Raw genomic sequence first — 20,114 nt, forward strand, 5'->3', positions numbered from 1 at the left:
AAATCAGTGCAAAAATGCTAAAGAAAAAAAAATGCAAAAGGCTTGCATATTTCTTCTGGGCCTGGTCATATGACCAGACATATTCTGGCTGGTCAGTGTGTAAGTGATTGTAAATACAATGGGGCATTGGTTGCCTTATGGTTAAGGATTTAATCTACTAAATTCTATCACAAGAGTTGCAGGTTTACTTCCAATACGGAATGACTCAAGAGTTAGAAAGGTGGTAGTCCAGCACAATTGGGAACTATGCTTATTTATACAGAAATACCAATTTGATTCTAATTCATATGGGTATGTTTCAATTAACATGTCTGCATGGCTTTCATATGAAAGCAATTCTCTCTCAGCTAATGGTGTTATGATACATCCTTTGAATTGTACATTTTGAAAATATTAATTTTACACATTTTATTTTAGCATTATTTTATTATAATTTTGGTCACATTGTAGCTTTTCAAAAAATTTACAAATCCATGTATTCCATCAATTAATATGATGTCTTAAAGCATTGTTTGATACATGTTTATTGTTTACATGCATAATTTGTACTATTTACAAGTACATCATTTACACTGATATGCAGTACAATTGCTAAAACAGAACTGTCTCTTTAAGACTAGCAGAAGTTTAGCAAGCATTTCGCAGAAGTGTTTTGGTTGAATACACATTAATGAAAGTGGAGTCTAATGGTTTTATGGCATTTGTGCAATTTGTGATTAGAATTAATTGTTTATTTATTTAATCATATTACAAGTCAAATCAAACTTTTACTCTCAAAACACAGTAAAAGTTTCTCTGTCCTGAACGTCACCAATATACTACACAAATCACTACTGAGTGAATTCTGAAAATGTACAAATTTTGTGGCAAATCACTTTTTAATTTTTATTCGCATTGCATGAAAGTTGGTCGCATATGCAAGTGATTTACTTCCATTGTAGGCGGTTTTCACATAGAGTGAAAGATCATCCTTGGCATTTCAGAATCAATATTGAGATCATTCAGATGAAGACTGCGATGCATCTAAAAAATTTATACTTTTGCCCAGCTCTGCTTTATACATTTATATCACCTTTAGCAAATAGTTTTGGGGTTTGGGTGCTATTTCTAATTTTTGTACTGTTAGTAACTGTATATAAAACAGTCAGCTTAATTCAAAACAATTGTAAAATAAAATTGGTAAAATACAAAGAAGGCCTGAGATTGAGTATGAGAGAGAGAGGGACATCTGTGTAATATTACACAAGTATGTCATAAACTTTACACTGTAACTTTTTTGTGAAAGTGATCTTTTACAAGTTTAAACAGAGACACCCGTGTAGCTTGTTCAGTATGGTTCAAACTCTAACCTAAACTTCGATTTTTTTCTTTTCTAGCATTTACAGACTATGCTGAAGACCAAACTCAATGTGCTAACGCTCCGGAAGGACCCGTTGCCTACAGTGATCTTTCATGAGCCAGAGGCCATTGAGCTGTGTTCCACCACACCTCATTCAAAGAACCGCACACATACAGGATATAAGGTATGGAATGACACTTGGATCCTGAATCTGTTCAAGACTACAGGTTATTGTTGTTGCGGTCTGCAACCATATGTGGTGGAATATTCCAGCAGTGGATTTTGAAGCATTCTCTGACCTCTTAAATAAATGACCTCAAAATGGTGTGCAAGGTGCCTTGCTTTGTGACAGGCTGATCAACCTTACTGGTTTAATTAGGGGTATGTTTATAGTTAGGACCTTGTAAGCTTATCAGGCACAGATCAGGACACCTGCCACCAATGGGCTTGACATGTCAAGAAGTGTTTAGAAAGTGCCATAGAGTTGCACGTTTTGAAGAAATCAACCTTCCAATGGCTTACTTACAGATGTCTTTGCTCATTAAATTGAGAGAGCAAAAAAAAAAATGCTTTACATAGGAGAAATTACACAATTCAACTTTAAAGATTTCTCCGTTATAACCCAAGTCATTTACAGGCCAACACAAGACAAGGGATCTTTGCTTAAAAACTAGTTCATGCATTTTGTCACAGTCATGCACTAGTTTTGATACCTCTTGTACACTATTGCTGGAGTCTTGAGTTGGTTAGCTTATGCATGTATTGAAGGAAATACTGGAAAAATACATTTGCTAAAAATATACAAAATCTCTCAAGGATAACACACTGCTGAAGCAGCTGTAGTGCTGTTGCCATGGATACCTCAGCAGCATCCATACATTGCAAAATGCTGGTTAAGACAAACACAATCTCTCTTTCTCTAACTGTACGTCTCTATATATTTGTCATACTCCCTTCCAATTCTCCAGTTTTCATTTTTCTTTAGCTGTGTTTCGAATGGAATATTAGCAAACTGCTTGCAGAATACTTCCTACAGGTGTTTTTTTTTTATTTTTTTTTTTTTTTTTTTTACAGTAAGTGAAACAGTAGGCATTATGCAGTGATTGACATTTCAAGTTTTAGTGTACTACGTTGTCACATGACCTCATCATGCAAGTTCAGTGAGTTACATTAGTTATCATCTCTGAATTATGGTGTATTTAGCATTTGTTATGTATCTTTGTGTAAACAGTGGAAATGGAATGTCAGTTTAGGTAATTTGCATTTTTCTTCTTGGTTTGGTCTGTATTTGTATTTGGTCCGTAACCTTATCATAAGTATAATACTTTCAGAATGGTAACTGGTTAGAATAAAAAAATAGGCTACATGCCATCTGTCAAACTTACTTGAAAAAAGTCTAAACAGACTACAAATTATTTGGTCTGTGCTCTATGAAGAAAATTATTGGAACAAAATAATAATGTTAATTCCCTGTTACTAGCATTTAAAAATAAAATATTCACTCTGGAACAATTGAAATGGTTTTTGCTCCCATTTTCTATTCTGTTCGTTTCATTTTCTGCTTTTGTTCCTTGAACCTTTTCTAATCCCTGACTATTTCTAATCCCTGGTATTCAATGCATGCACATAATCTGGATATTGTGCACAGTAAACATGCTGCATACTGTGGAAATATTAAGAGTATCATGTTAGTTTGCTATTCCAAACATGGCTTTTCTTGCTGAGATTTTAAATTCCACAATGATTGCTGCCACATTTCTGACATGAAAGGAATTTAATATGGGCACACACTTGGTTTTAGTAAACTGTCGCCTCATTGAGCCTAAAATATGTGAAACATTTCACATATTTTCATCTGTGTATTTTAACATGGACCTCAGAGAGTATAAAGTCTCTAGCATACCCTAAACACACACACACACACACACACACACACACACACACACACACTTGACCACAAACATTTCTACACTTTGGGTGAAGACCGTTAGAATTGAGCTTTTAACCAATGGCGAGTGCATTAATCTGACAGACCACGTGTTTTAGCTTGACAGTAGCTGTATTTCAGAGAGCTAGTGAGAAAGGAGACCTAATCATCCATTGAGGCCTTTTGATTATGTAACAACTCAACAAAGCCAGTCTATACGCTGTTTCCATGGAGATCAGGCCTGCTGTGTGTGTGCACACTCAGCACGAGGCATAAGTGAATTGTCTGCTCTGTCCCTGTTTAAAACCCATTTTTTTTCGTCCCTTGTTTTTCTCTATTTTGTTGTTCCCTCTGTTGGCCCTTGGGCTGTCACAGTAATACAATTCTGTCTGGCAAATAAAGGGATAATTTATCCAGAAAAGAAAATTCTGTCATTTACTTTCCTCTTGTTGGTCCAGACCTATATGACTTTTTCTTCCGTGAAACACAAAAGGAGGTGTTAAGCAGAATGACAGCTTCAGTCACCATTCACTTTTCTTTGTGTGTGTAATATATATATATATATATATATATATATATATATATATATGTATATGTATATGTATATGTATATATAAAAAATTGCTATGAAAATGGAGACTGAGGCTGTCATTCTACTCAGCATTTCTTTTAAATGATGAAAGATCAAGAGTAAATGATGACAAATTTGTTTTTGTTTTGTTTGTTTTTTGTTGTTTGTTTTATAAAATATCAACATAAACAATTTATATTTTAAACATTTAAATATTTTCCCATTTCTAAAAATTAATCTTTATTTCTGATGTCCACTTTCTATTTACACTGTTTGAAAACTAATCAACTTGAATATTATATAAAAGTTACAGTAACGCTTTACAATAAGGCTCCATTTGTTAACATGAGTAAATGCATTAAGTATCATGAAATAACAATGAACAATATTTGTAAACAGCTAACTGATAAAAACCCCCACAATTGATCATTGTTAGTACATGTTAGTTAGTATTGCATTACTGTTAATAACTGTTGAAATTAACATTAACCAAGATTAAAAAATGCTGTAAAATATATTGTGCATTGTTATTCATGTTTTTATTTGATATTCAAAAAATAACTAATGTTAAGAAATGGAACCTTATCGTAAAGTGTTACCAAAGTAGTAATATATTTACAATTATTTTTTAAAAATAAACTCATAATTCCATGTTGTCATCTCCTCAGAGGAGCCTGTAATGAACCAAAAATGTTTGGAATTACATGAATTTGAAAATTTAAAAAGTTCTTTCATGATGCAGACATGCCTTGGACTTAAAAGTGCACTCAGTAAGTTTATGCTAATTAAAAAAGTTTAACACATAAAGACGTGAAGGACATTTTAAAAAGTTACTAAGGTACTACCACTAATAATGACAATAATGATAACATGTTTACTTCATATAGCACTTACAGCCAATGCTCAAACATAAAAGTACACGTAAACAAAACAAGCAAACCAAAAAATTGAACTGCTAATTAGGTGTGGGGGAAAAAATCGATTCAGTGATGCATCGCGATTCATACTCAAACGATACTGAATTGATTCTCAAAAGAATCAGAATAGATTCTGAGTTCAGTTTAAATCGCGGCAGAGCAGTAGCACGTGCCAAAAACAGATGTAGAAACAAAGAAGCGAGTTAAGTGCAAACACTAAAGTTAAGTGCACAAACACGATTGTTTGCAGCTCAGCTGTATCAAACACATGCCCGTTTGTGCCCGAATGAAACTACGATCCAAAATTCTTTCACAAATTTTGAAAAGAAAATAATGACGAGGCAGCGGTTCGGGAGATATTGGTGATGTTTTTATTTAATTCCTTTTTTTTTGCGATGCCTTTCTCTACTTTTGCGCGCTCTCCATTTCATTGGCTTTTGCTATATTGCCGGTCATTGCCGGTCACTCACTTGTCAGGACAGTGCGCACACCTGATGATAAAGGTTTGAAATCCATCGTAGCTTTTGCAACAGGGTTGTGCAATCTTCGAATCGCAGAGTAAACAGATGGAACAGTGCATACGAGACGCTTGATAAATTCTGAAGCAACAACTGTGCTATTTAAACTGCTTTACTATCACCTGTGCAGGTGAGGAGAGGAGAAGCTGACAGGTGCTCTCTCATAGAAGCACATATATCTCTCATCCTGGACCAGCAACTTCCAGTTGTGGTTAAAAATTAAAATGAATAGCATGGCATCAATTCATTTTAAATAATAATTAAATACTATTAAATGATTTACAATGCATATATATATAATCAGTTGAAGTAATAGTATTCAGTGTGTTCTGATGGAGAACCAATATTTTTTTTCTTGTGCTTTTAAGGGATTTTTTACAAGGTTCTAAAGAAAGAAACTGAAAAACTGAGATACTCTTTTAAACTATAGAACCATTTATTTAATATTGTGGATGTTCCATGTTTTTTTCACAGCTCATACTGAATGTAAAAGACCAGTTTATGTAATGTGACTCGTTCTGATTTTTTAAAACAGCTGTTAAATAAAAAGCTGAAAGGGAAAAAATAGAGAGAAAAAAATCATTTTTGAAAATACTGAAAAAAGAAAGAAATTGAAGGACAAGATGCATCGTGATGCATCGAGAATCGTTTTATAATCGAATGAATCGTGAGGCCAGTGAAGTTTCCCACCTCTACTGCTAATACACAATATGCTACAAACAACAACGGAGTCCAAGTCAACAGAATAGTCAAGAGTGTTGGTTTGGTGCATAGACTGTATATAAAGATGGACGACGCGTCTCCACTTCCTCCCACTGTACAAAAACGAAGCCAAAATATCCCAGAAACGGGCGCTGCCATCTTGCGCTGATGACGTCAGTTGGAGCCAGAATCTGCTCCAATAGTGATCGTGGGGTGGTGCCGCCGTATCTTTAGACAAAGTATAATTCAGATTTTTACCATATTATTTTCTAAAATAAAAAGTAATTAGTAACTGCTAGCTACCGATCACCTGCTTTTTTTCCACATAGCTAACGTTAGACTGCTTGTTGTCTTAGCTCGTTAATTACATGAATTTACTGATTAGCTTACAAAGCACAAATTTAACTTACCGAAAAAACTGTAATGATCCCTCAGATCCCTTTGGACAGTTAGTACAGTTTACTGCAGGACAACTCATTTTGTCGGTTTGGAACAGACACAGTCACAGTTATGGAAAGTTCAAAGTTAAAGTTAACGCTTCATCTCCTCCCAACGTTCCCGAAAAGAAGTCCAGCCTCCATCAACGTGATGAGAACTACCTAAAATGACAGAAACCATTTTTGAGAAAAATTTATTTGAGGTGTACTTTGATTTTTTGGTATGGCTCATGTCCCATCCTAACATGGAGGGGACGGGGTTTATTGCAGCCAGCCACCAGGTCGCGATTGAGATGTTTTGGCTTTACTTGTGGGGAGCTGTCATGTCGTCCATCTTTATATACAGTCTATGGTTTGGTGTTGACAGTCCAAACAGAATGAGTGCAAGTGGAAAGATAAAATGTCAAAACAAGAGTTCACTGCTGGAGTGATAAACCACTCATCTCACGGTGCAGATCATGGATACATTTCACGACAGCAAACACCAAGAGCGAGCAAAAGGTAGTGTTCAGCTGTCAGAGAGCTTGCAAATTGCGGCTGACCGGTCACAGTCCAGAACGCAAAAAGCAAGAAAATTAGAGTAGGATGAGAGTGACAAAATTAACTACTAAAAAGAACAAAACAGAAGATAAACAAACACCTTCGGTGTGCAGCAGCAGAACTTAGTATACAAACTTCCAGTATCCAGGACGATGGGTGTTAGTATAGAGTCCAAAACCACAAGTACTACTGGGACTGATGGGATGAGTAAGAGCCAGCTAAATATGTGAAGGGCCAAAATATGTGTTTGATCAAGATTTTCAATTCCAGTGTTTTTAGACAAATGAAATGGAATGATGAATGACATAAAAAGCTGATTTTTGTGTACGTTAATAGTTGTGTGTTAGTAACAGCGGTTTCTTTATAAACCTCCTCTTAACTCTGAGGGTTTGTGGAATTGGCCATGCTTTGATCAGGGTCATACAGGGGTTCAAGCCTTTACCACAATCCGGCATAAACACAGTCTTTCTCTCTCCCGATATCTCCGTCTTTTTCTCATCTTTTCCAGGAAGCTGAAAGTGCATTTTGAACTCCAAGAGGCTTTTAAAGAAATGGTGAGGCTGTGTAAATACACTGAAATATTTAGAATAGCCTTCAGTGTGTTTAGAGGACTTGTGTAGTATACAGGGATATTAAGAATTTTCTGACTATAAAGTGACACCTTTTGCACATTAAGTTAGGCCCAGAACATAATTTATGCAAGCATGTGAATGCAAGTTTGAAAGCTCGATTTCACATGTTGATGCATTTTAAAATGTGTCAGAATGTAGTTCATAACACAAAATAAGTACTAGGAATGTTAATGAATAACAACAAATAATCGATCATCGATTCATAATTTTATTAATTAAGCTTATCAATCCTTGATAAATTTCAAGTGTGTTCCATAATCCTGCCAGCAAATAGAGAAAAGACTGTCTATACAGTTATCCACCATTAGAGCATGCACTACCGCTTGCGTCCTGCATGTCGGGTCCTGTCAGCAACACAGAATAAAAAACACCGCTTGTATAGATGAAGCGGCTGGTCAATGTAATATTGAAGCATTTCTCTATAAATGAATATTACGTTTAATGCATAAACCATGATAGTTTGTTAAAGTACAACATGGCAAGAAGCATTGTTGATCTGCCGGTCTCACTTTATCATCCACAACGACAATCTTGTCAGTTCTCGCCAGGAGGGCGTGCAAGTACATTCTCCATGACCATTATAGAGGTACTGTAAGTTATTATTTGACTTCATTTTAAATAAAAAAAAAAGGCTTGAAATATCCCACCATCTACAATGCAAAGTTTTAATAAACTCTAATCTGTAGGGGGCCTGGGTAGCTCAGCGAGTAAAGATGCTGACTACCACCCCTGGAGTCACGAGTTCGAATCCAGGGCGTGCTGAGTGACTCCAGCCAGGTCTCCTAAGCAACCAAATTGGCCCGGTTGCTAGGGAGGGTAGAGTCACATGGGGTAACCTCCTCGTGGTCGCTATAATGTGGTTCTCGCTCTCGGTGGGACACGTGGTGAGTTGTCCGTGGTAACGCGCTCAACAAGCCATGTGATAAGATGCAAGGATTGACAGTCTCAGACGCAAAGGCAACTGAGATTCGTCCTCCGCCACCCAGATTGAGGCGAGTCACTATGCCACCACGAGGATTTAGAGCGCATTGGGAATTGGGCATTCAAAATTGGGGAGAAAAGGGGAGGAAAAATAAGTAATACATTAACAGTAAATTAATAATAATTTATTAAAACATTTATTAACATGTATTTATATTAATGATATTAAAACAGTGAGCTACATGCTAGGGCTGTCGATTTAACGCGTTAATTTGGCTCGATTAATTATATAAAAATAATCTGTTAAATGAACGTAAGTAATCATTCCCACGGACTGTAATATGGAATATTCCTATCATCGGATCAATTCAAGCTTGTACCACATGTTTACAGCAGGGGGCAGTAAATGAAACAGCTGTGTAGGCAATGCACAGCTTCATAGACAACAATACACACTCATGCTTGCTTGATAACGGAGACAGCACAAGATGAGAATGTGATTCCGGATGCAGGGAGTTCGAGAAGTGTTTTTCTATGTTTCAAACAATGTTAAACTTGACACAGTAACTTAAAAACACTGTGTTTATGAGACGACGCAACAAAAGTGAGCTGCTTCAAAAGCATCCATCTGACACTGGTGTACATTGACACGTCCTTATACAAGCCCTAAATCAATCTTGGACGTGTTGACGAAGTCAATTGCAGTATGGATTGTTGTGGACTGTAGGCCAATGTTAGGTTTATAATATGGAAATGAACAATATATTGCCTTCTAAAGCCACTTTTGTATTATCAATGCTTTACTCGCCACTATAATGTAATGCATTTTAATACTCAGATTTTTTTAATAATATATATTTATAATGATTTAAATATAAGTATTTATAATTATTTGATAATTATATATTGAATTATTGTTATTTGAGGGTCTTTCTCAGCAAATAATTATAAATGTGATTGTGATTAATTCTGTTAATTAATCACCATATCATGTAATTAATTTGATAAACATTTTTAATTGATGGACACCCCTACTAAATGCACACTTACTTTGTTGGCTGATTCATGTTTTCATGTTTCCATCCACAGAAGGAATTTTTCTCCGATGTTGACATTTTCAAGTTTGCATTAGAACAGTTGGTCCGTCAAAAATCAAACTTTGTATAAATAAAGCTTTAATCGAATCTTATACTTTTTGAGTTTCAAGCTGTTAACCACTTATTATTAGATTTTCATTCATTAATATTAACGATTGTCAATTAAGAATTTTATTATAATTTAATTGAAATGTAATTATACATTTTTATAATTTGCATCCCTAGTAAGTACATGTTGCATTTTGAGCATTGCCGCAAGGGGTGCTATGGTGGGAAATAATGGTAGGAAGTCTTCTGTGATCCATTTTCTCAGGTTAAACTGCCGGCATGTTTTATAGATACAGTAGCTACCTGAATAATAACACATCCAGTTTAATGGGACAGACTTTTGAAGATAAATCTATTTGTTGTCATCACAGTAGTGCAAGTGTCCTTGCTTTCTGGTACATTTGGGAATGCAACAATGTTTGAAATTGAGCTATAAGCATTTGTATTCATGTACTCCTGTATGTTGCAATACGTTGCCCAAGCATTCATATGATTGTGTACTTGCATACTCCATGTATACTTCTTGTTACATACACAAAAATGCTCGTCTAACGCTTTGCCAATGTGGGGTCCAGTTGAACATACTTGATGTGCGCTCTTGGTTTAGTCTGGTGGTAACAATCTTCAGTAGTCAAGAGGACTAAATGGTTCACTTGAAATGTCTGTGAAATTCAACCAGTTCTGTTATTATTCAGGTGAGTTGCTATAAACATTTATTTAAAGGAATTCCAGGTTCAGTACAAGTTACAGGTTACAGTGTGGCTAATTTTTGGAGGGTTGAAACACAGAAATGTGAAGCTTATAATTTTATAAAAGCATTTACATTAATTCTTCTGTTAAAACTCATGTCTTATTTGAAATGTAAAGGTCTTTAAATTGTCATATTTACAGTCGTTTTAGGGTTTCTTGACATCACATCGTCATGGCAACAAAGTTGTGAAATTGGCTACATATTTACACAGAAAAGGTTAGTAAGTGATTTTATCACACTAAAATCATGTTAACAAAGATACTGTTTACAGTAGTTGCTAACCATAGAAAAAGTGAAAATGAGAATGCAATGCATACTTGCGTTATGTACGTTATTATGTCTGTCTGAGCAATTTGTGAATGCAATGATGTATAAAATCGAGCTTGAATGGCTAGAAGCATCTGTGTTTGCGTACTTCGGTGGAGTATGTGTCTGGCCTTAGACTTCAGCAGTGTCTGGGTTATAGCACAGTAAGGGAGGGTGACTCATAATACACAGTGACGCATCATTCAGATGATTGTAAGATTATGTCGATGCTTTCATGTGGACTTTTCGCTCTTTTTGCGAAAACTCCATGTATAATTCAGAAAAAGAATTCCTCACCAGCTCGGCATTCCAGAGCAGGATGGTAATGTTTAAGCCTGCTCGCAAAATAAGAGCCATACGAGTCCACCAACACAGCTGCACAATGAGAGCATGTAGTAATATACACCATTCATGCCACAACATTAAAACCAACTGCCTAATATTGTGTATGTCCCCCTTGTGCTGCCAAAACAGAGCCAACTCACATCTCAGAATAGCATTCTGAGATGCTATTCTTCTTACCACAATTGTACAGAGCGGTTATCTGAGTTACCGTAGACTTTGTCAGTTCGAACCATTCTGGCCATTCTCTGTTGACCTCTCTCATCAACAAGGCATTTCCGTCCAAAGATCTGCCACTCTTGTATGTTTTTTGTTTTTGGCACCATTCTGAGTAAATTCTAGAGACTGTTGTGTGTGAAAATCCCAGGAGATCAGCAGATACAAAAATACTCATACCAGCCCGTCTGGCATCAACAATCATCCATGCGATTATCTAATCAGCCCATTGTGTGGCAGCAGTGCAGTGTATAAAATCATGCAGATACGGGTCAGGAGCTTCAGTTATTGTTCACATCAACCATCAGAATGGGGAAAAAATGTAATCTCAGTGATTTAGACCGTGGCATGATTGTTGGTGCCAGATGGGCTGGTTTGAGTATTTCTATAACTGCAGATCTCCTGGGAATTTCACACACAACAGTCTCTAGAATTTACTCAGAATGGTGCCAAAAACAAAAAAACTAAAAAAATCCAATGAGCGGCAGTTCTGTGGATGGAAACGCCTTGTTGATGAGAGAGATCAACAGAGAATGGCCAGACTGATTAGAACTGACAGAGTCTACGGTAACTCAGATAACCGCTCTGTACAATTGTGGTGAGAAGAATAGCACCTCAGAATGCTATTCTGAGATGTGAGTTGGCTCTGTTATTTTCAGCACAAGGGGGACATACACAATATTGGGCAGTTGGTTTTAATGTTGTGGCATGAATGGTGTATATTACTACATGCCCTCATTGTGCAGCTGTGTTGGTGGACTCGTGTGGCTCTTATTTTGCGAGCAGGCTTAAACATTACCATCCTGCTCTGGAATGCCGAGCTGGTGAGGAATTCTTTTTCTGAATTATACATGGAGTTTTCGCAAAAAGAGATATGAGCACCAACTTGATTGTTGTTCATAACACCGCCACCTGCTGGAAAAATTAGGCAAAACTGCATGTAAACAGAGTGTGTCCTGGAATTATTTGTTTTGCGGGGTATTTATTTATGTATTTATGTGCTGATTTTGAAATTCTGAATATAAAATAGGACTGGTTGGCAAAACATATTTACAACATAGCCTATTCACTATGATTTTACGGGCGATATAAAATTAAGCAACTTTGTGAAACTCGCTGATTTTGTGAAACGATTATATTGCGCTATTTATCTATTCATTAAGTTTCCTAAAAGCATCAGACGTTGTAGTAGCATCTCTGATTCAAACTTCAGTAGCAAAAGTTTTTTACATTTGATTAATTTAAAAATTGATTCAAAACTGATTCAAAGACTCATTTGCATCATTACTCAAAAATGGCATTTTTCATATATAAAAAATGTTTTACTAAAAATGTAGGTAAATATTGCAGTTTATTACTTTGAATTGTTATAGGTGAATTAAATGAAAATTACATTTACACCTTGTGTTCATTTAGTAAATAAAATATGGAAACATGTCTTGATTATTTTAAACTTGTTTTTTGACTATTTTATTTCTTGCATTTTACATTTTGAATCTACTTGGCTACAATGGATGAAATCAAGCCAAATCTTTTTCTTTTCAGCCATTCCAGGGCAAATACATCAATATAAAGAATAATACATAATGAAAAGTCTCAAAAATTTTGATGTATAATTTTTTAGCTTTGTCACCTATCTCAAAAAAAAAAAAAAAAAAAAATGGGAATCTCTGACTCATTGTGATTATGGTAATAGCGGCAAAATGATGTGTAGCAATCTTAACACAAACAATATTGTTTCTCCATGTCCTTTGCACAGCTGTGTGCATGTTTGTGTGTGTGGTTTTCTTAAACTGTTTGTTTATTTGTAGCAGGCACTTTAAACATGGGTATTGATTGTGTCCCAAAAAGTGGAGGGAGGCAAATGGTACCTAGATCTCATCTAAGATTAAGGAATTCCACATTAATTTAGCTCACTATTTATGAGAGCTGTGCATCAATGATCTGGAAGAACTTTATTGTTGAAAGCCAACTCTGTGTGGAGGTCAGAGAATGGAAAGATGAATGAACGCTCTGTTGGTGTCTAGACTCCGTGGTGACTGAAAAGCATGAATCTGCGTTAGTGTTTAATTATTTTTCACGGTTTTCTTCTTTGAGGAACACGCACTCAGACAGACACACCCAGCAACCAACAGCATTTGTGTGTATGAATACATGCTCTTAGAAAAACACTAGTTTGTATTTAGTCAGATCTGCATTGAAATACACACAGGATTTAAAAATGTGATAGAAGAATAAGGGTCAAGGTTGTTAAAGTTTTGAAAAGGTTTTATTTTGTTTTTCCTTTTAACAGTTTCTACTTACAATTTAATTTGAGTTTCAGATCTTTTTCAGTTTTGCTTTTATTTAAAGCATTAAGGTCCTTTCACATGGCTTGTGTCAACTTTCAAAGTTCAAACAATTTCAACTTTCAGACGCTGAATTTTTGAAGCCCTAGCCAGCCACTGATTACCTGTCTATTTCCATGATGTACAGTGCATTCATAAAGTTTTCAGACCCCTTCATTTTTTATTTTTTTTCACATTTTGTTATGTTGCAGCCTTATGCTAAAATGCTTTAAATTATTTTATTTTTTTCTCACATCAATCTACACTCCATACCCCATAATGACAAAGCAAAAGCCAGATTTTTGATAGCTTTGCAAATTTATTATAAAGAAAAAACTGAAATATCACATTGACATAAGTATTAAGATCCTTAACTCGTTACTTAGTTGAAGCACCTTTGGCAGCAATTACAGCCTCAAGTCTTTTTGGGTATGATGCGTCAAGCTTTGCACACATGGATTTGGGGATTTTCTGCCATTCTTCTCTGCAGATCCTCTCATGCTCTGTCAGGTTGGATGGGGACCGTCGGTGCACAGCCATTGTCAGGTCTCTCCAGAGATGTTCGATTGGGTTCAAGTTCAGGCTCTGGCTGGGCCACTCAAGGACATTCACAGAGTTGTCCCTAAGCCACAATTGCGTTGTCTTGGCTGTGTGTTTAGGGTCATTGTCCTGTTGGAAGGTGAACTTTCGGCTCTGTCTGAGGTCCTGAGCACTCTGGACCAGGTTTTCATTAAGGATATCTCTGTATTTTGCTGCGTTCAGCTTTCCTTCAACTCTGACCAGTCCCCCAGTCCCTGCCACTGAAAAGCACCCCCATAGCATGATGCAACCACCACCATGCTTCACCGTTAGGATTGTATTGCGCATGTGATGAGCGTTGCCTGGTTTCCTCCAGACATGACGCTTGGAATTGAGGCCAAACAGTTCAGTCTTCCTTTGATCAGACCAGAGAATCTTATTTCTCACTGTCTGAGAGTCCTTTAGGTGCTTATTTGCAAATTCCAAGCGGGATTTACTCAGTCTTGCACTGAGTAGAGGCTTCCGTCTGGCCACTCTGCCATAAAGCCCAGATCGGTGAAGTGTTGCAGTGATGGTTGTCATTCTGCAAGTTTCTCCCATCTACACATATGATCTCTAGAGCTCAGCAAGAGTGACCATCGGGTTCTTGGTCACCTCTCTTACCAAGGCCCTTCTCCCCCAGTTGCTCAGTTTGGCCGGGCGGCCAGCTCTAGGAAGAGTCCTGGTTGTTCCAAACTTCTTACATTTAAGAATTATGGAGGCCACTGTGCTCTTGGGAACCTTCAATTCAGCCGAAATATTTTTGTAGCCTTTGCCAGATCTGTGCCTCGACACAATCCTGTCTCTGAGCTCTGCATGCAGTTCCTTTGACCTCATGGCTTGGTTTTTGGTCTGATATGCATTTTCAACTGTGAGACCTTATATAGACAGGTGTGTGCCTTTCCAAATCATGTCTAATCAATTGAATGTGCCACAGGTGGACTCCAGTCAAAGTGTAGAAACATCTCAAAGATGATCCAGAGAAATGGGATGTACATGAGCAAAATTTCAAGTGTCATAGCAAATGGTCTGAAAACTTATGTCAGTGTGATATTTGTTTTTTCTTTATAATAAATTTGCAAAGTTATAAAAAATCTTAGGTTCAAGGTTATTGCTTTGTCATTATGGGGTATGGATTGTAGATTGATGTGAAAAAAATAAATAATTAAAGCATTTTTGCATAAGGCTGCAACATAAAATCTGAGAAAAATGAAGGGGTCTAAATACTTGCTGAATGCACTGTATGCAAAGTCTTGATTTGTAATTACAGGTCCAACTTTGCTCCAAACTTTAATTTTCACACATGCTTTTACCTCACTAATGGTATCTTTAAGATCAGATGTTTTCAATCTTTTTGATGCCAAGGAAATATGATGATACGAAGAACTCCCTGTGTGAGAAATATTGTAAGCGTGATATTATAAAGACATTAAATCATTGTTTTTAACATTGTCGATATATTAAAGCCAAACTAAATAATTAAAATATTATCTGGAATATATTTATTTTGTATCAAGTTAGTGTGCCTTTTTTTCTACACACTAATGGTAGTTGTATAAACCTGAAGAGAAACCATTTCAATTCAGTTCAAATTTCTTTGTATAGAACTTTTGTTTTACAGAAAATAATGCCCTACAATCCTTATTTCTTAGAAATAAAAAATAAATAATTATATTTTAAACTACTTTTTTATTATTACAGATTTGTTTTTATTTTTATTATTATTTCTTACTGTAAAAAACTATGGCAGTCAATATAATACAATAATAATAACTTTATTAGTCAAGTGCACAAAGAAACAGCATATTAACTTCCATTACGTAATATAACAAATTGTGGTCAGAGGTTTGTAATGTCAGTCAGACTGCCTGAGTAGGCTGTCAAACCATCCAGCATTGATTTAAAAATGTTCTATAATTCTATTTAGTTTTCATATAGTGCACATTATAGTTACAGTTTAGTTTGAATTCTTTTTTAAGCTTGGTTTACATTTTTTTTTAGCTAACAATTTATTTTTCTCCCAGTCTGAGTTGGTAGTTTCCGTTGACGATAATAAGGATTAATGTTAACCATCAGGTATTGGGAAACACACAAACACGCATACTCTCTATCGTATCTGTTAGTCATGGTGGTTTCATTTCTTTCAGGTCTAATGTTTTCCAACACTTCTTCCAGAAGAGAACACACATCCCCTTTCTCATTCCTTCTCTCTTTCTCTCTCTCTCTCTCTGATGTAAATCGTTTTCAGAAGAGAGGAGATATTACTGGTATTTCCTCTCCCAGCTCACAGCAAGGCCTCATTTCAGTTTGAGAGAACGAAAGAGATAAAGAAAGAAAAAGACTCATCTGGAAAGAGTGGCAATAGAGTCCTGTTTATAAGAGCGATGACTTTGCGTTGTAACGTTTAGTCTGGTATGCAGTTCCATTATTAAGTACAGCACAGATGTTTGTGCCCTTGCTGCAGATGTTTTTTTTTTTTGTTTTTTTTTTCAAAGTTTGAACAGTTACAGCAATAAAAAAAAACACATTCTCTAAATGTCGACACTGCGAGTTGAATAAAGAGAAGGAGAAAGCAAGGCCAGATTTAGACCTTGCGGTTACAGACTAAACAGAATGTCTGGAATAGGAAACAGACAGCCAGACGCACAGATTTTTTCTTCTGTAGTTCCATTTTTTCTTCCCAAATCCTTGCCAAAAGCACACACTTGCAAACACTTTAACAAGAACAGGTATTCACAATTGCTCATATTCTCTGGAATATTTGTTTTCTCTGTAACTGTTTCGACACTTGAAAGGAAACATCTGTGAACAAATTTGGTGACTTATTCCATATTTAGCTTTATGGTTAGGTTTAGGTTTGGGCATTGGATTAGAGGTGAAATATACGGAAAATTTTAAGACTCATGTTCCAAATTCTTAGAAATTATATCTTGTGGTATTAATGTTGGTTTCATACATTTTGTTTCTGGTCAAAAAAACAAACAAAAAAAAAAAAACAACAAAAAACTAAAAACCAACAAAAGTTGATTTAATAACTTGATTAATGGTGAGTGGTGAATTCCTACACTAAATTACCTTAGCTTAAAGTGTTGCTAAGTCACTGATGATCATTCTAAAAATAACTGTAATACAGTTAAAAAGATTTTACTTGTATACATTTTTCTGTCATTCATAGATAGAAATAAGTTTAGAATACACCCTGAAAAAACTTTGTTGGATTTACTTAAAATATATATGTAGCAATTTTGCATCAAACTTTTTTAAAGCAAATTCAACTCATTTTATGGTCATTTTATGTCAGCATAACTAGAAAACCTTTGTTAGATATACACAAATGTATCAGTTCATTCAACTTTATTTACTTAAAAAGGTATGTTACATGAATAAGATTTAAAAACTAATAGCATGTTGTTTTAAATTAACATTTATATTTCAGTTTCTACTTAATTGAGTAGGCTCAAAATAAAATAATGACTGAGGTCTGACATTAAACTTGATTTCCCAAAGAAGTGCTTATATTCAGCTGTGCAGATTCAAATGCACAAAGAAAAAAAAAACACATGGATTGAACTGGATCCAACTTAACCAAAGTGAACACTAATCACCCTAATAGTGACTTTACTTGAAACAACTAATTACAGTAAAACAACATCAATAATACTAAAATGAGCTAAAATCTCTATAAATTCTTAATACCAGCTTATTCAATGCCCCAATACATTCCTTTTGACCAGGGGTCAGCAACCCTTTCTAATTTAATAGTTTATTTTTTATTACAAATTATATTATCAGCATAACAGTTTATGTATAATTATATTATGATATAATTATGTGTGCTTTAATGAAAGAAAACCTGTCCTTTTGTACAAAATGGGTTAACACAGTTAAATGTCACAAATTTGCTTATTTGATTACTGATCATGAAATTGTGTGGAATCTTAAATATTTCTAATATCATACATTTTTCAAAATCACAGAGGGGTAATCAATAGCACGTAAGCAACAGCGAGAGAGGAGCAGACTATTTTATTAATATGAAGTTTTTCGCACCTGCATTCCAATCTACATCTTGATGAAATCCTTCCTCATGATCACGCAGCGCTTTTTCATCAGCTGAATGGGAGACTAAAAAACTATTAAAGTGTGACGAGACTCACACTGCACCTGCAAGCCATTCGCGCGTCACAAGCCGATCAACTATTTAGCCCTATTTGGTGAATCCTAAAACTATTTCCAGGTTTAATTTCAATTTTGAATAGACTCAGATTTTTGAACCCCACGATGTGGGTTTATATTTTCTCTTTAAATCATTTAATGTAATTTTGAGTGTGACTATGGTTTAAGGACGGTGTACCCATATGCTGGGTTTGAAATCTCAAGGATTAATAGTGGTGTTTTCCTTATTACATCACATGTTGTTCTGAAAGCAAAAAGAAACGAATGAAACATGGAGTGTAGGCTGTCATCCGCGCAGCCTGACCGAAGCAAAGTTACCCGTGTGCGATTAACCGAAAGTAAAGCGCTGCCGGCTCGTGATGCTTGAATGGCTTGCATGCACTGCACGAGTCTGTTGGGTATACTGCAGTCTCATCACATTTTAACTTTTTGCTTAGCTTCCCATTCAGCTCATGAAAACATGCTGGGTGATCATGAGGAAGGATTACATCAAGATGTAGTTTGGAATGCAGGTGCAGAATTTCATATAAATAAAATAGTCTACTCCTCTCTTGCAGTTGCTGGCATGCCAGTGATTACCCCGTTGGCACGTGTGCCATAGGTTGCCGACCCCTGCTTTTGACCAAACAAACATGCTTAAATTATTGTGCAAGGGATTATGGGTATTCCACACAACCTTAGTTCTGTACTTGATTGTTTGAGTTAGTAGTATTTAAAATCTTAATTTTATGGATTTTTTCAGGCAAAGAAGTTCAAGGAAGTAACAGTTGTTTATGTAACTTTATGTTCACTTTATAATTGACATTTGTGTTGTATGCATTAATGCAAATTAAGTAAACTTAAAAATGTACGTTTCTGATTAGAAGCAATTTATTTTCATATGTTATGGTTGTTGAGCCAAATAATCTTTTATTTATTTATTTATTTTTCAGTGCAGTTGCAGTAGATGTGTGAACTTATACCTGTAACTTATCTTTTCAATGTTTGTGTGGTGTGTTTGCCTTTACTAGGTGACCTACCTGGGCAAAGTTACTATTTCCGGCACTCAGTTCCTCTCTGGCTGCACAGAGTCGGCAGTTGTGGGATTATGGGACTCAAAGCAAAATTCTTTCGCCGACGATGACTCCATCGCCTCTTGCAATGCCATACTTGAGATCCGTCCTTTCCAGGTACGACTGCATCACCTGGATGGGCGGGGTGAGGCTTCAGTTGCCATGGACACCTTTCAGGTGGCTCGCATTGCATATTGCACAGCAGACCACAACATTAGCCCGAACGTGTTTGCGTGGATCTACCGGCAAATCAACGATGATCTGACGTTCCAGATGGACTGCCATGCTGTGGAATGCGAGAGTAAATTAGAGGCGAAAAAACTGGCCCACTCCATGATGGAAGCTTTTAAGAAAACCTTCCACAGCATGCGCAGTGACGGACGTATCCACAAGAGCGGATCATCCGACGAGTTTCCCGAAGATTCTAGCACACCTGACGATGCCTGAGGAGGGGTGGGGGTGGGAGCTTCTGTAAAGTTAGGGGTGGGGTTGGGGGGGTGAGGGAGTATAAGTGTGAGATAGTACTGGTACTGGTGTATTGGTTTAACACACTCTCTCTCTCTCTCTCTCTCTCTCTCTCTCTCTCTTGTCATTGTGCCATAATAGAACATTCAGAAAAACAAACAAAAATGACAAAAATGAAACAAAACCACAAGGAAAAGGCAATGCAAATGGGACAGTTGTGACCTGGAAAAGAAATTACTAAGAAGCAAAACAACTAGTAAGCTAACGTCTGC

The 20,114-nt window shown here is 36.1% G+C and overlaps 1 protein-coding gene across 1 annotated transcript in view; it reads left to right on the forward strand.

Annotated features, from left to right (window-relative positions):
- Positions 1-19,846, forward strand: part of LOC127416627 (PTB-containing, cubilin and LRP1-interacting protein-like) — a 39,176-nt gene extending 19,330 nt beyond the window's left edge. The window contains exons 2-3 of the mRNA XM_051656071.1: positions 1,377-1,523; positions 19,336-19,846. Of these exons, the coding sequence (XP_051512031.1) occupies positions 1,377-1,523; positions 19,336-19,824 (636 nt within the window). The 3' untranslated portion in view covers positions 19,825-19,846. The remainder of the gene's footprint in view (positions 1-1,376; positions 1,524-19,335) is intronic.
- Positions 19,847-20,114: the final 268 nt, after the last annotated feature.

Source organism: Myxocyprinus asiaticus, chromosome 26 (assembly GCF_019703515.2).
Source record: "Myxocyprinus asiaticus isolate MX2 ecotype Aquarium Trade chromosome 26, UBuf_Myxa_2, whole genome shotgun sequence".
NCBI lineage: Eukaryota > Metazoa > Chordata > Actinopteri > Cypriniformes > Catostomidae > Myxocyprinus > Myxocyprinus asiaticus.